Raw genomic sequence first — 17468 nt, 5'->3', positions numbered from 1 at the left:
GATCCAATCCTATTCATATGCGATTGTCATGAACCCCAGCCATTCAAAACAAAGAGGAAAAAATATATTAAGGTAATGTCAATAATGTTTTTTTGACATTTAGGGAAAACTATTTTTGTTTTTACAGGTATATTAAATTGATTAGTAAATGATTTATAGCAGGTTTCTTTCTGCTAAGATTGTGATTCTTCCCACACGGGGGGAAAAAAAAAAAAATAAACCAAACCAAAACAAAACCCCACCACAAATTAGTAACAGTGATGTATGGATCAGAGTCTCACCACAGGCCTTTCTTCTTGTATTATCAATAGAATCTTCTAAACAGTAAATGAAACAGACACAGAAATACAGATAGCAGAAAGAAAACAAAATTTAAGAGGCATTTAATATTTAAAGTAATTGATACAAGAAAGTGCTCACTGCTTGCTCATACAAGTAATATGCAAGCATCGGTATACAGACCATCTAGAAGATATTCTTCAAAGTTTACTCATGAATAATAATATTAAATAAGATGCTGCACATTTTAGATATTGTAAAATTTGTGGAATATTACCCTATTTCTCCTACATCCTTTCCATCATTTCTATTAAATCACATTATTTTCTGGAAGTTTTATACCTCTATTTGAATTATTTCAGTTTGAGTCTGCTTAAATGAGTGTATGTGCAGAAAGTAGTGACAGCAGAAAAGAGAAGGGAGTAATGTTAAAGAAATTTATCTTGGTTTTTTAAAACAGGGAAAATATATGTAGCATAAATCTGAATATGTTGTGAATATCCCTGGCTTATATGTAAAACCAGTTCAGACATTAGGGAAAATCAGTAGAATAAAACAAATGAAAGAAAATGATAATGCCAAATATTTCCTGCTTTTCTTGTATTTTGGTAACCAGAACTTGATGCAAACCAAGACTTCCAGTTCAACAGGGACTTACTCTTGTTTAGCTTTAGCTTCACTCTGAATTAAAGTGAAAATATGAACTATTAAGATTTTCATGGATTGAGAAGTTCATAAATAATCACATTTAAAAACACTGTTGCAATACCCTCTTGCCTCCCTATGGGATTTTGGGAATCCATATTATGGATCCTGTAGACTACTGTTGCAGGTCTGGTGGACACAGGTCAGTGGAAACAAAAATATCTCGAGTATCTATGAAAGTGCCTCGGTTCAGAATTACATAGCTCACAACGAAGTATCTTTCTTTGATTTTTTCTACTGTGAAATGTAAGCATTCTAAATGCACAATTTCAGGTGGATATTTTTTACATCTAACTGCACTGCAACAGAGACTTCTCTCCAGACATGGTTTGGGATGAGTCAGGTGCTGAATAGCCACGTGTATAAATATCAAATTTGATATGTCAGAACCCCTCAGCTAAAAGCAGTAAAATCAGTGTTCTTGAGAAAACCTGATTGTGATACAACTGATAATGATCCCTTAGCAATAATATGCAGTTTGTGCAAAGCAACTTTATATAGTCTTAGAGCAAACACAACATGAATTAGACTGTGCATATTAATACAGGTTTGCAATTATAAAGAGAAAGATTTGCTGAAGAACAGCTGTATATGAATGGTATTCTTCTGGATCTATTTACATCTGGATTCATTCTGGGAAACCTGTCCTCACATAAAATTTCCAAGGGTTCTGTTTTTGGATATTCCAGTCACAGCAGAAAAGGTCACCCATGCAGAGCTGCTTCAGAATAACTGTTCCACGTTGATATCCCAGTTCAACCTGGAATACCAACACATGCAGATAAACCTTACTGTCAGATTTATAGAGGCAGAGCAAAGTAGACTGATCCAGCTCCCCCGGAACAAAGGGAACACCCTCTTCTACAACAGAGAAGCTGCGTTTGGCCATGAGGTGCTTACAGCTCCTCCTGAATATTCATTTTCAGGCAAATGAAGGATACAAACTTCTAAAATATGACAGTTCCAACTTACATTTGTGCTTTAGTTCACATTTTTTAATTAAAGAAATGCTTGAAGGCATGCTTTGTGATGTCTATTATTTTTCCCCAGAATGTCTATCAAACACGACATTAGACTTAACCATATTATGTTTAGTTTCTTGTATTCTTTCAAGTTTAAGGCTTACAAAAAATACTTAGTACAATTCCCAGAAATCCTTTCAAAATACTGCAGTATAAGCATTTATGAGTTGGGTTGGTTTTTGAGGGGGAAACATGGAAATTAAATTTTGGTGATAATCAGGCAATTCCCACCTTGCATCCACATTTTGGTAACTTCCTACTAGCTCTTATGATAACAAAGAAAAAGTGTGGCAATGTTAGTATTTACTAAGTACATCAATTTGCTTTTGCATGCTTCCTTTAATTGTTTCATTACTCTTACCCCATATAAGGAAGACCAGCTTTCTATCTGAAAGAGACAGAAGCATGCAAGGCAGCCAACTAATTCATTACAGAAGTCATCCTCTTTACCACCTATTATCACACCAGTAACAAAGCGCTACAATCAACACTTACAGACACGTGTCCTAATTTAGATCCTTTCTCTGTAGACCTGAGCACCAATATCTGCTAAAACAACTATCACCATCAGCATTAAATAATTGTATCAATACTACAACACTGAGTTTAAAGTATTTTAGTGAGTGTAAAGGCAGCAGGGCTTATGATAATAGTTAAGTTCATAACACTAAACAATTTCCAGAGTTGGTGCAGTTGTGGGATTACAACTGGGAATAGCTTCTTTGAAACGTTGTTTTCACCTTTGTCTCAGTTGTCATCCAGATATTCATGGATAATGTATTTATACTAATGTTAAACTTTTTTGAAGTTCTAAACCTCCCTGTAAATGATTTTGCACCTTTATTTTTCAGCTTTGAAGGTTCTAATACTCAATTAGTTCATGGTATTAGCACAATGAGCTCAAAATCATAACCCAGGAACACATCAATGGTGGTAAGTCAAGAAGAAGAATGCATTTGTCATAATTCTAGGTTAGGTAACCAGTGAGGTCTGCCTTTCACAGGATCTAAAACTGTTTATGCTGTATGTCAGATTTTTAAAAAGAAGACAAAAACCACTACTTTGCACCAGTGTTTCATGGCTTGAAAAAGAAAAATACAATCTCAACCAGAAAACAAAAAAACAGTAAGAAAATAGTATGGAACAAATGGATACACTTTCTAGGACAAGAGCAAGCAGCCATGATGGACATAACTTTTAAAGCACACTGTATAGATGCTGGGCTTGATCAGAGGAACTTCCTTAGTATTTAGAATCAGTTTCCTGTTGGCAGAAATCAATACACAGAAAAAAATATAAATAATGACATTTTCAAAAAATATGAGGCACAGGAAATCTAATAACTGTTTTTACTTAGGAACATTAGAAATCTACTGTGAAATACACATTTCAAAAGTACAGGAGACATCAGCAAAATTATATAAAATACTATATCAAAGACAAGAAAGTAGGAAGGCAAAGTTATCGTTACTTCCTTTTTTATCCTTGCAAAAGCAGATGACCTGCTAACCTGTCAGAGAACAGAAAAAAGTGTGAGCCAAAATCTATGGGGTCTTCCTAAAGCCTCAGCAATTGTTGTAGAAATGAGAACTTGACTTGTTTTCTTTTTCATTGACCATGACAAGCTAAGTTAAATCAACAGTGTCCTCAGCTACCCCATTTCTCTGCTCCTTGCTAGCTTGGCATAAAACTTCGGTATTGCAGTTAACACATGCCCTCAGTCTGCATTAAACTACCTTGTCATTTAGCACTGCACATCTACAAAAATTTCCTCTACAGTTTCCTACAGTGTCAAATCACATGAACTAATGTATTCGCCTGAACTAATATACTTTTAGGCTTAACACTTGATCCCAACCCAGTGAAACAGGTCATTCCTTCATCATCTTGATGCAGGGAGAAATGGACAGACGCAGTGACCAGGTCAGTGAATTGTGCAATACAGAGCAATAACTGAATTCAGAACAGCTGCACACACTAGAATGGATATTATTATTTGCTGTAGATTCCCAAAATATGGGTACCTTAGTCCTAAGGATGTTAGTTACATATTCTTGTTATTAGTATGATCATATTTTCAAATCGTGTTGTAAATACAGCACATCTTAGTTGGGCAATTCCCCTGATTTTGGTCATAGTCCATCTCTGACAGCTCATTTCAATCTTTTATCTCTTCATAGAAGCATTCTATAACTACATAGACATACATAAATATAAATACATGAGTATAAAATACATTACAGTAGTAGAATACCTCATGAGATCCTCAGTGTCTCTAGTAATCAGATGATTCCCGTATGTTCCATATTTTCTAAGCACCCAATTTAAGACTGTGGGATTTGATTTCCATAAGCATTTATTGCTCAGCACTGCAAATGAAGTCAGAGGAATCTAATGCTTTAAATGTGGCTCTACAGTATCTTGCCATATAATAAGAAGGTACTCAAAAACACTTGTGAAGCTCTAAATGATGATTATCACATAATGATTAAATGCAAATGATCCCTAATGGCCGGCTCTAGGGAAGAAGGTGCTAAGCAGATGCATTATCAAAAAGCAGAAAATCCAATGCTAAATGATACATCAAATGACTAAAATGTATTCTTTGAGCTCCTTTAAGTAAAGCAGAGATCTTATTAAAAAAAAAAAAGTGATTGTGTAATTGAAAATGGTGTTCATTACTAAGAAATGTTGAGAATTAAAGTTCTGTGTGATATTACTAAATAGGTTTTGTGCATATTATACATATGTTAGCATAGTTCTTAGACCGTTAAAAATCCTCCCATCTTCTGCATTTCTAAATTTCTAAATATCAGGTATTCATTGAAGTCATTTGTTTTACAAGGAGAGAACTTTCAGGCTCTACAGCAGAACTTCCCAAATTCTTTTCCTAGCAATGCTGATGCTGCCAGACATGAAGATCTGAAGTCTAACATCTGATTTCCTTTGCCACTGAGGAAACGATACAACATGACAGGGAGTTAATATAATGCAAAATTCCACTTCACCAAATCCAAACCATAAAATCCCCCAAGAACTGCAAACAATCCATCCACAAGGGCAGTAAGGAAAAGCCAAAACAAAGAAACCAGAGTACCTGAAGGGCTCTTGCTGAGCAAATGTCGGTTGACTGCCATGAGAAATACCAGCAAAGCAAGCCCTCTCCAAAAGCTTTAAATTCCCTTTTGACTTCTAAAACGCTCACCCTTCTAGTTAAATTCTGTACTCCTCTGCTACATTTTGATCCCACTAATGGAACATTATATGAGAATAATCTGGAAATACCAAGCATATATGCTCCTTAAAGGACTATATGTTTTCTTAAACATACATCAATTATTGCAAATATAGACAGGAAAATATAGGTTGGAGAGCCTCAGATACTGTTACTTCAAGGACTAACATGCCTTTGAGTCTTCGCCATAGGTGATACAAAAAGCTAGAGCAAACTTCCAATACAACAAAAACTAATCATCTACTGCAAAGGGTATTTCATTGCAGGCAGTCGTGCTTAGATGGCCATATGGCATCAGTGGCAAAAATGTCATCTCTCATCATTACTTGACTCAAAACTCTGTCCCATATAAGACCTGGCTATAACTGTTCATCAGCTGGGACTTACATGCTGTGTTTTTGTAATTCACTGCACGTGAAAGCAAATGCAAAATGCAGAATCTCAGTTTGCACAGACTGACTGTAGGAGAGGAGCACTGTGCTTTTCTGTTCTTGTGCCTCCCCTGGTTTCAGCTGCAAGTTTTGCTCCTAATTTTTATAAGAACTATTGGCTCAAACACTGAGGTATGATAAAGATGTTTGGTCTATGAGTCATTATGGAAGCACAGTCTGAAGCAATATAGATCAGAAAGCTGAGGATAAATCATCAAGGAGCTGTGGATAACAGCCTTTCTGAGCCAAGGAGTAATTAGGCAGACTCATTAGGAAAGTCTGTGAAACTTGTTCATAAAAGACTTTTTTGAGGAATGAAACTCAGAATCCTAGTGTTAAAAAGAACCACCCTAGGAATGGCATCAGAGAGCCATATACCCTTGCAGAAGTAATTGACTGAACTTTGTAATGGATTGCTTGGAACATGACTAAAAGTGAGCAGGGAAAAAACTGCTGCTTACTTTTATATTGTATTTACTGGTTTTCTTATTTTTAAAGAGAAGTGCCTCAATATTCTGGAACAGCACAAGATCTTGCCTGTCAACAGAAACTCAGCATTAATAAAGTTGGTTCAATCAAATGGCAGTAAAGATACTGGGCAAGTGTGATCACATTTAGAAAACTTAAAGGAAGATGCCATCTCTGGTTTTCATTTCATGGGAATATGAAGGCCAATGTTCAGAACCGGTCAAGAAGGCCGGTCTGAGATTACAGACACAATATGGGTTCATCATCATTATTAGTATTATTATTGAAGATAGGCTCCAAATGTCATCTGAACACTTCTGTTGAACTACTTAGGCTGTAGGTTGGTGCAGTATTAACCAGTGGTGTTCTCACTCCTTTCCACAGAGAAGGCTTTCTATTTCATTTCATAGTCTACTTCATGATGCACTATGACATTTTAATCATCCTTTCAAAGATGAAGATCCAACCAATTTGTTTTGCTTTAATTGCATTCAGTTGCATTGTTTAGAGAGACAGTAAGCAAAAATGCAGCTTGGTTTAATTATCCTATTCCTTTGTGACATTAAATTTAAGCTGTTACTTTTCTTAACTGTATTTATAATTTAAAATTATGATCATGCCTGTGGAATTTGATTACTTTCACATATCAGCTTGACAGAAGAAACAGCTTTCACTAGAAAGCTTTTAGAAGTTCTTGTACTCTGCAACCTGACGCAACTAATGTACAAGGCAGAAGGGAACTATGGGCTGCAAGGGTACGCTGGGCTGTCAGTTGAGGAGACAGCATGTCATCCTCATGGCATCCTAATTCCTTTAGCATCAGGTTATCTGCAAATGCTTTGGCTTGCAACTGCCTTGCATATTGGAAAACTAACTTTTTGTCGTTGAGCATACATTGGCTTAAGTAAGTCTTCAAGCAAATGATCACAATGAATAAGTGTTAAAATTCTGCTTCAGAGAAAAATTGGTGTATTAGCCTGAGGTTAGTCCTTGTAACAATGTCATTTTGAGGTTTGTACATTAGAGCCACCATCCGCAACACGGGAAATGCTCATACAACACGCACACACACACACACCCCTTACTCAAAAAAAGACTGAAATTCAGGAGGGACAATTTTGCCTTTGGGTAGATGTATTTCAGAATTATTTGACTCAAATCTGAACAAAACTCCAAATGTATGGAGGTGCAAGGACTTATCTTTACCTACTAATTTACTAAAGTCACTAACTAAAATCTGAGTAGAAGGGAATACTTTGACGGAGAGGTGCATGAGCTGGGGCTAGGGCAAGATCTCTTCCTGACAATACTGGCCTTTGGCTATGGCCATCACTATCAGTTCACAGACAAAGAACTCAAGGGCAGAAGAAATAAGATTCTTATCTGACCTTCTGTCTCAACAGCATTTGAGTCCAAATCCTAGTATTAGGTACAGTCATTTCAGTAACAAATGTTTTAAAATTCAGAGTAGATTAAATTGTTGCATGGTACAGTATACCAGGGGAGTAAGGCACCCCTCTTCCCAAAGCTCTTGCAATATCATGAACATGAAGCCCCCACAGATTCCAAAGTCAGCTGTTGGTTAGACTTTGAATACACCAGCAAAGTATATAACCATCATCACCATCATGCTTCTATTCCTTCCATCATTTCAGAGGACTGATACTCCATGACAGCTTCTCTGTCTGTATTCAGTGCTAAAGAATTAAAATTCAATTTCAGAGCCTGAAAAGCAATCAGGAAATGTCTTGTAACATCAGGATGGGGGCAGAAAATGATCTAGCTGTTTCCCCCAGCAGTAGCCTGAGATACCCTCCTGATTCCAGGCTGGCAGTCCACAAACCTTTCTCTTGCCATAGGACTAAAATACTGCCTATCTGCCGATGCTGTGAACATAATCTTGCTCAGTTTTGATATCTCCCTACAGTCTTGATTAAACAGTAACAGATTCAGTTGCTAGAAAAAAGAAAAAAAGAAAAAAAAAATGGTGCAACTTTTGGAAAGGATCTTTCCAAGCCTATGTGGCCATTAAGGATAAAGTACTGTTTCCATAAGAAAACCTCACTGTGGGCAGGCAGAAAGAAAAGAAGGGTGTCCCTGAGCATGTTCACAGCCTTCTAGATTAGATGTAGCTCTTCTTATGAAAGAGAGAATTTCCTAGTTCAGTGCTCTTTAAAAGTGAAATACTTCAATTAAGTGTAATCCAAGGTTTCCTTTCACTTGTTAGCATGGTTTTCATTCAGATCTTTAACATGGTGGTAGCAAAATACCCTTTGTAAATGTAAATGGAAGATGTTACAAAGCAGAACCCAGAATGCAGCAGAATGCAAAGATGTGCCAGTCAGCATCCTGGTGACCTACTTTTTATTGTAGCAATCCCATTTTTGAAGAGATGTCACTATTTTTTTAGGAAAGCTGCACAATGAGGTGTCAGCAAACATGCTGCTTGTCATTAAAGTTGTTGCTTGATGACTGCAAATACTTGTCTGTATGACTGACAACCTCAGTCAATGAGCTTCCACAGTAATGTGTATTATCATGTTCTTAAAGGAATAAATAGTTATGTTTCTACAATAGAAATATGTGGGACTTAGCAAGATGCTAATCTGCAGTAAAGGTGCTGTCTTATGGATACTAAAATGGCAAAAACTGGAGAGACACATGTTTTCAGATGCCCAATGACAGGGTTACCTTAAAACTGAAAGTATTTTCTGGCTCGTTTACTGCCAATGAGTCAATATCACTGTATCAGTGATGAGGCTACAAAACAAACTAAGTCATTAGCAAGCCGGCCAACAAAACATAAAAGTAACCTTGAATAAATTGCAGGGCAGTGTATTAATTTGCATGTATTTTTACTCTTAATTCTGAAGCTAACTGTTTAGAAAAATAATGTTTAGAAAGCACAATGAAAAATGAACAATACTTACAACCATACCGTTTAGGGACACCCAGCAATCTGGTGGGAAATCCTGGAGTAATGGTACTAAAAACTGCAGGCAGCCATCCCAGTGGCACAGCAGCAGCATCATTCCAATCAGATTAAAGATTCTCACCACAGCACTGGCCAGATCGTACGTCATGTGGAAAATCTGTGGGAACAAATTACAGGTGATGTACAAGATGCAAATAATTTAATTCTCATTCGGCAGTTTAAAGGGGAAGAAGTATCATCCTGAACTTCTAAAAAAGCTGAGATTTCTCAGCAAGGACCATTAATTTGGGCACATTAATTTGGGCTGTGCTGACACACCTGACACTTTGCTGCATACCAGTGCTATATAAGCTACTGAAAAAAAGCATATTTTGGATACAAATTCACCAACTGAAAAGTTTTCTTAAAGCCTAAAACTCCTTTCAGTTGAAGAAATTCTCAGAAATTAAAAAAGCTTATAAAGGTAGTGATAACTTTACTTGTCTGTGATCTTAGTGTCTAAACACTCAGAAAGCTGTGGGAGATGCAAATTCAATGACCTGTTCAGAAAAGATTTACCTTTGCATTTCTTACCTCCTTAAAAGCACAAAAATCTGCATGAAGAAGCAATATAAGTAGATTTACATATTTCTGGACTGCTACACTATCCAATTTGCATGTACCAGTTCACCAAGCAAAATGACAAAAAAGTAGTTCATCACTCTTAATCATTACCAGTTTTCTTAAAATACTGAGAATCCTGTGGCTACTACACATGTAGTAGTTAAGGTTATATCAAATTAATATAATCATTTGGATTTCAATATATTCCCCTTTTGTTAGACGAATAATCATAGAATCATGGAATCATTTAGGTTGGAAATGACCTTTGAGATCATCGAGTCCAACTGTTAAGCCAGGAGCACCAAGTCCAATACTTAAACCCATGTCCCTATGCACTGCATCAATGCATTTTTTAAACACCTCCAGGGATGCTGACTCCACCACCTCCCTGGGCAGCCTCTTCTAATGTTTGACAACCCTTTCAGTGAATAAATTTTTCCTAATATCTAATCTAAATCTCCCCTGGCACAACTTGAGGCCATTTCCTCTTGTCCTGCTGCTTGTTATGTGGAAGAAGAGCCCTGCCCCCAAATTCTTGTCCGGCAGTTGTAGAGAGCGGTAAGATCCCCCTGAGCCTCCTCCTCTCCAGGCCAAACACCCCTGGTTCCCTCAGCCGCTCCTCATAAGACCTGTGCTCCAGACCCTTCACCAGCTGCACTGCCCTTCTCTGGACACGCTCCAGCACCTCTGCGTCCCTCTTAAAGTGAGTGGCCCAAAACTGTATCTGAAAAGTGTCTTACAGCAGATTATACAGATATGCTTAGAAACAGCACAGACATTTTCAGGTTTGTCGTGGGCTAATTTGTAGCATGGACAGCAGCAGTCAGCTTCCAAATAGTCTGGGGTAAAACACTGTATTTAGCATTTTTCTCCTATAGTGGTTTTAAAGAACTTCCAAACTACTAATACAGGCATATCCTTTAGTTACTACTCAACTCCGTGAACTCAAGACAAATATGTTATGTTCTAATATGCATAATTATCTCTCAGCAGGAGTTCCATTTAGAAAATTAAGAATGTCCAGTTGGTATTTCATGGAATTTTAAGTAGAAAATATTTAATTTTACAGACAGACATAGAAATCAGAGGCTTTAGCGCTGAAACCATCAGATTGCTAGAGGTATACAGGCATATTGGCACATCACATTTTGCATTTGTAAATATAAGAATTCATGTATGACAGAGACAATGTTTGTATCCTAATGTTTAAACACCTAAACTAAAAGCAAAGATTAAGTACCCATACTGTAAATGAGTGCAAGTGCAAATATAGAGAGCATGTTATAGTACCTTTCAACATCATTTTCTGTTAGTGGGAGTTCATCCTTGTTTGAAAATGATGGTGTATGTTTTGAGTTCCAAAATGCAAAGCCTGCACAGTGGTAACATACCTTAGACATTAACTTCATGTTCAAAAATTTTTTTCAGTCTAGGGCATTTTAAGAGAATATATTCCAAATCCCAGTTTGAGAAGACATTGGAAACAGATGTTTGTAACATTATTCAAAATGTCATGTCTTATACAAATATCATATAGCTCCTGTCAAAATTGAAAACATGACATTGATATTTAGGAGATACTGTAAATGGAAACAAACAGAAAAGTGTTACCATTACACATTTGTCTTGTTAAGAAATGTATTTACACTCAGCTATTTCAATAGCTACAGTTTTAGCAGCATGATATGAACTGAGACAATAGATGTCTGAACTGAAATCTGGAAAAAATAGTAAGGACAACTACTCTTTTGGAACACTATCACTTATTCAGATTACACCTTCTCTACATGGTTATTATACCACAACTGCAAAGTGCAGATATATTCCTGATCACATGAAAAGTTGCAGAAGTTCTGTCAGAGAAAGCAGGATTTGCCCCAGAATATTTGTTTGAAAAAGTGCAGCATGTCAGACAGAAACAACACATATTTTACACAGAGATCACAACTTCCCCAGGAATCTTCTATTGCTCCAGAAAAGCAAGTTATCATACCTCTACACTATGGCTGGACAAAAATCAAAGTTCCCACCCACATTGTTTTCATACTGCCTCCAGCTTCCCATTAGGCTTTACCATAAGACCAGATGTGAAGAATAATTAATGTATTGGATCCTGTGTGTTTTTTAAAAAATGGGTCGCAAACATCAGAGCCAAACCGAGCACAAACGTCTTCATTTCTACAGGGAATGTTTCTGAAATCATGCACCTAGGTGTATGTGATAAACAGGGGAAGATCTGGTTCTCTAAAACCCGCCAGAGTTCAAAAAGCAGCACTTGCGCATACCCAAGGCTCCTGAATCTTTATCTTGCCTCTGTAATTACAGGCTTAGGCACCACAACAGACTGTGCATCTATCCTGTGATCGCAGCTGCATAAAAGTGATGATCTACAGTTTTTTCACTTGCATGGAGCCCACTTTTGGGCATCAGTTCACACTGCAGAGATAGTCTGCAAAGCTTGTATCTTGATATAGAGTTTCCAAGATTTATTTTTTTTGTGCTGGTACATTTTAATTTAACATTTTAAAGTTGTACAGTAGGGTAATGTGCACTGGGGGAAAAAAAAAAGAGGGGAGGGAGGGAAAGAAAAAGAAAAAGCAGGTGGATAGATTTGCCAAGGTATTTACTTCAGGATTTCCAAGCTCTGCCTGGCTTTTACGGATGTATCACTCCCTGCCTACCCCATAAGACTGCAATAGCTCAGTAAGCCTTCCCAAATGAGCCAGTAGAACCAGGACACAGAAAGAGATATTACAAAGGGAGACTAAAATTCAAACCAAATATCTGGAGCAATGAGTTCAGACTAAAGGGCCTTGCTGAACTGAAGAGGTCTGCCACTGGGTTTGGGCTCTGCAAGAACTATTCTATCTTGCCACAGTGGCATGACTGTGTAATGTATGTTTTTATTCAAAGCCTTTTCATTAGTAGTGTACCTCTGCAGAAACATTCATTTGCTGCAAGAACAATAACATACTAAAAATTTTATGTGAAACCAAATCCAGCAAAGGAAATTACTGCAACAGTCTTTATACAACACTGGAACCTTCCATCATTTCTGAAACTTTTCACTCTAGAAATAGCTCCTGTGAAGCTTAGCGTTCAGGGTCAGTATTATTAAATGCATGAACATACTCTGGATATTATCTGGATTGCTTAACATGGGAATATTCTATCAGCATTTCAACTATAATATATTTTTATTGCTCATCTTTTGTTTATATAGTCTATTTGTGTAGCCTGTTCTAATAAATGTGATCACTCTGTATTAAATAAAATAACTTCATAAGAAAAATCTTAAGCAAAAGTTTAAAAAACCTTTAAAACATCTCTGCATATTCTCTCTCCAGCAGAGAAAAACTGAGTTACTTTTTCCTAAAAGTAACGTCTTATGGAAATGTGTGCTTGGTTGAAAAAAAATATTTAAATACCCAAAGCATGCATTGTAAGTGAACAGTAATATTGAGTCATGGTAATGTATTGACATAATTTCATTTGGATGGGGGTGCATGTGTTGTTTTTTAAAACAATAATAGCCACACTATTTTGTGGATTTAAGTCATATATTGCATGTTTAATATTTCATCTTATTCAGAAACTGATTGTGATTCATTTAAATAAGAGTAGTGAGAGAAGTCCTATTTTTATGACATTTTCTTTTTGTAATCACAAAGCACAGTTCCTGTATTAATGAAATAAACCTTATTAAAACTCCTGGGAGATGTTTGAAGTGTAGTTTGTTAAGGAGGAACCAGAGGACAGAAAGCTAATGCTACTCATTTTAGCAGATGGTGGCTGGCTCATCAGCTGGTCCTCTAGTGGGATAGAAAGAAATCTAGGAAGACCACAAATTGATTTACCCTGATTTTGCAGTACAGATGTGTGGTTAAATCTCTCTGTTTGAATAGATGTCCTATCAAGATAATATTCATAACAAAAAAAACCTCAAACACATGCAACTAAAGTTAGGCTCCTAAACCCCATTACTCAGGTAGTTAAATATAAATAGCCTGATTATCATTGAACACTCACCACTCACAAATGCCATTCAAATAAGCAGGAATTGCAGCTATAAAACACTTCTGAAAATCTGGCCACTTTATATAATATAGACTTCTAATTTCATACCTAAATATTCAGCTTAACCAGCACTAGGTGCAAATTTTCGACAACACATTTCAAAAAAATACTGGAGTGACATGAGATTACTGCAACTCAGAAAAAGTTAAAGTTCCCTTGAGAACTAGTTCTTTCCATATTTTTATTTCACATAATAGGAAAGATTTAATAGATAGCTCTCCTTTTTGCTTACTACTTAGTTTCATTCCAATTATGCATGATACTTTTTATTATTATCATGTTTGGTGGGGTGGGGTTGCTATAATACTGTAATTTTTCATAGTTTCCCTAAACTACAAAATCATGATTAATAATAAATTTAATTTATGAACTTCTGAGAACTCATTTCTTCCCATATTATTTTCGTATTTTTTCTCAATACCCTGGAAACCTTAAACATTTGCCTAGAGTTGGCAATGCCTCTGACAGTGGCTGAAACATAACCACAGATTAACAGTTCTAATATTTTGGCAAAACATTGGTCACAGAGGAGTGAGAAATTGTTCAAGAAATCCAGAGTTCACATGTTTTATTTCAGTTTTTATTCACACTTTATTGATGACTTTTTATTCCCACATGTGAAACAGGAAGCAGACTATTCCTTCCTCACATTTACAGTGGAGCATATACTTTGAATTGGTCCTCCTAACTCTGATTTCTGAGCCTGAGACAGAAAAACTGACTCTTATCAACCCACTTGCTTAAAAGTGTTTAAGGGCTGTCATATTAAGTTAATGGTACACATTTAGTTTAACTAAAGGAACACAAAATATGTTGAACTGCTGTCATGGAACGCACAGGTTACCTCTTCTGCCTTCTGATAATTGGCATGTAATATTTTTAGTGTGGTTTTTAGTTCAGTTTGATTTTTAGGTTCAGTTTATTATCAAAATTGATGCATTTAAATTATCCGAATTCTGATTAAAAAAAAGAAAGACAAAGTAAGTCTTAGGACTTCCTAGAAAATTTATTCAAATCTCACAATACTGAGTTCATCCAGACACCTCTTCCACCCCTCAGAAATACTAAAGTCTAGCTTGGGTTTAATCTTCAAATTAGGATTTACCTCATGCCTTGAGCAATAGGAAATGACACTCATATTAAGTGAGCTGTGTGGAGCCTGGAATATTAAATAGCCACAGCAGAGAGACAGAAAGAGCTGCACACATGCATGGAGGCTCTGGAAAGAATGCTGAAAGCTGTATGTACCAAGGGCAGTGCTGGAACCTCAGGATAGACTGCAGGGCAAAATAAGAGTTAGAAAAATGATGGGGTTTTTGGTTTGATCTCTGGGTTAGTCCAGTATTATTAGGTTTATCCCTCAGAGCACCAACTAGACTGAGATTATAAACCACAGGATCCAAATTTTCCTACCTGAGCTAAATGATCACTTCTAAGCTACTGGTTGTAACAAAGCTCACCAGGAAATAAAAGAATACAAGGGAGAGTACAACGCCTCTTTTTAAGTATCCATCTCTCAATCCGCTTTAAACAATGAAAGGCAATCATCACTTTTTATTTAGCCATTTCATATTCCACCAATTGATTTCAAAAGACGTTCTTTGTAAATACCACTTGGCATACTACGGGTCTGATCCAACTCCTATCAAAGCCAGTTTCTTTGGGAGTTGCAGGTTGCTACATTCCACACTGGAAACACATTTGTGTAAGCAGATGTAAACATGCACTGATTGAAATGCCTGGCCATGCCCTCAGAGTAACATTTCATACTCAGTGACTCCTGATGTGTGTGTGCCTAATTTTATGACATATAATTCATAATTGATAATTCAGTAGTAGAAAATATATACAACACTATTTAATCTATATTTATTTGTGACCTTAAGCTGATGACAAACACAAAGATCTGCTTCTGCTTTAGTTCACCCTGAAGGGAAAACACCAGTGATTTAATAAACAGAACAAACTATTTTTAATCAAACATATCTGGAAAAAAGCCTATTTTATGTGACCTTTAAAAATTGTTATTTTCTAGATGGAGCCAATCTGACATTGGATTTTATAACAGAAGTTCCATTTATTCCAATTCAAGGCATGTACAAATGGAAGCCAGTTTCTGTACAGGGAGCAAAAAGTACAGCACAACAACATATAAATGTGACAGTGTGCCATATCCAGGTTAAACCTGAAAGCATTAATAAAACTGCTTTGCTGAAGAAAGACTTAGGCAAGTCTTGGAAAGGTCACATATAACCAGGAAGCAAAATCTATTTATAAATACAAATTCTGCAATATATATTTTCTACTGTGAATTGGCCAATGCCATACTATTATATTACCTCTCAGACAGAGGGCATGACTTCACTGCTAAAACGTGTGGGTTTATTATCCTGTTATATGTGTGTGACCTGTCTTTACATCCAAATAGAGAGGAACAGTCACTTTAGTTCTACAACGAAGAAAACAGGCCAGGAATGACAAAACTCAGGATCCTGAAATAAAAGATACAGTGCTAATTTTTGCTGTGTTTTTACAGAGTGGAGTTCTCTCTCATTCATCACTTATATTGATGACAGAAAGAATTTATGTCCATTAACTGAAGCAAAGTAAAAATAAACAAAACCCAGTTCACAGCTATCAGAAAGACACAAACATGCAATATTAACAGCCTGCCTCTGGGACAAAATTTAGTTGAAGCTCTTCTCAAGTCATAGTACTAAACTGAGAGTGATCATATGGCAAAAAATACTTGAACTACACACATAAGCACAGAGATTGAGAGTTTTGTCATCCGGAAGTATAGCTCTGTTCCTTTTTCAGCATTATTTCAAGCAACATCACCTGACCTTCAGCTCAAGCTTCTTGACGGGCCAAGTATCTCAAGTGATAGCATCACTGAACTCAAGCTGGAGACCTCTGTGAACGGAGCTGAGCTAGAGAGAGCATTTCATTTATTATAATTTATATTTTTTTTATATCCTACAAAGGAGGCAGCTTGGAGATACAGTTAGTACCTAAATGGCCTGAAATATTATTTATGATTTTATTATTTTTTTTACTAGCTGAGCAAGAGTTTCTCATATTCATGTGCTGATGTACTTTGGCAGCAACAAGAGAAAAAAAACAAGTTATTCATCATCACTCATCTGCCCACAGAAAGGCCAAGGCAGGGATTCCCACAGTGCTGAAAGGGGCAGCAGGGCAAGCAATGTGAATCCTAAAAAATTATCACTGACTACAACATATAAAATATAAGGGCATGAAGTTAACAGCTGGATTTGATGATCTCAAAGGCCTTTTTCAATCTAGATGATTCTATGGTTCTGTCATTCTATATGTTTCTAAGTCAGGTACCTAATAGCAGCTTTAGGAATCAGTATCAGCTTCTGAAGCCTATGTTCCCCAGTTGTAATTACTTACACAAGCAGTTTTCATCCTTAATGAATGTGAAATAAAATGATAAATACCATATATGTGTTTATAAAGCAATCTACTATAAATTGTGCCAAAAATGCTGAGACAATTTAGGGAGAACCTTAGGAATTACCAAAGTTTTCAGAAAAAGTGCCATGACTAATAAAATTGGTTTACGACATTATTGATCACTCAGGTCTCACAAACCCTGTGAACCCTTTTGATTTCCATTTTTAAAGCACAACTCTGGAGATAATTACAGTCTACCCCCAGCAGGCTAGGTCTTTTCCTCTGAGCCA

General features: G+C 36.5%; 1 protein-coding gene across 1 annotated transcript in view; it reads right to left on the bottom strand.

Moving 5' to 3' along the window:
- The window catches only part of HCN1 (hyperpolarization activated cyclic nucleotide gated potassium channel 1), a 195194-nt gene that overhangs the window by 80642 nt on the left and 97084 nt on the right, over positions 1 to 17468 (bottom strand). The window contains exon 3 of the mRNA XM_055791664.1: positions 9071 to 9232. Within this exon, the coding sequence (XP_055647639.1) occupies positions 9071 to 9232 (162 nt within the window). The remainder of the gene's footprint in view (positions 1 to 9070; positions 9233 to 17468) is intronic.

Source organism: Falco peregrinus, chromosome Z (assembly GCF_023634155.1).
Source record: "Falco peregrinus isolate bFalPer1 chromosome Z, bFalPer1.pri, whole genome shotgun sequence".
Lineage (NCBI taxonomy): Eukaryota > Metazoa > Chordata > Aves > Falconiformes > Falconidae > Falco > Falco peregrinus.
The sequence above is the reverse complement of the archived record's forward strand: the minus strand, read 5'-3'. Positions and strand labels throughout refer to the sequence as shown.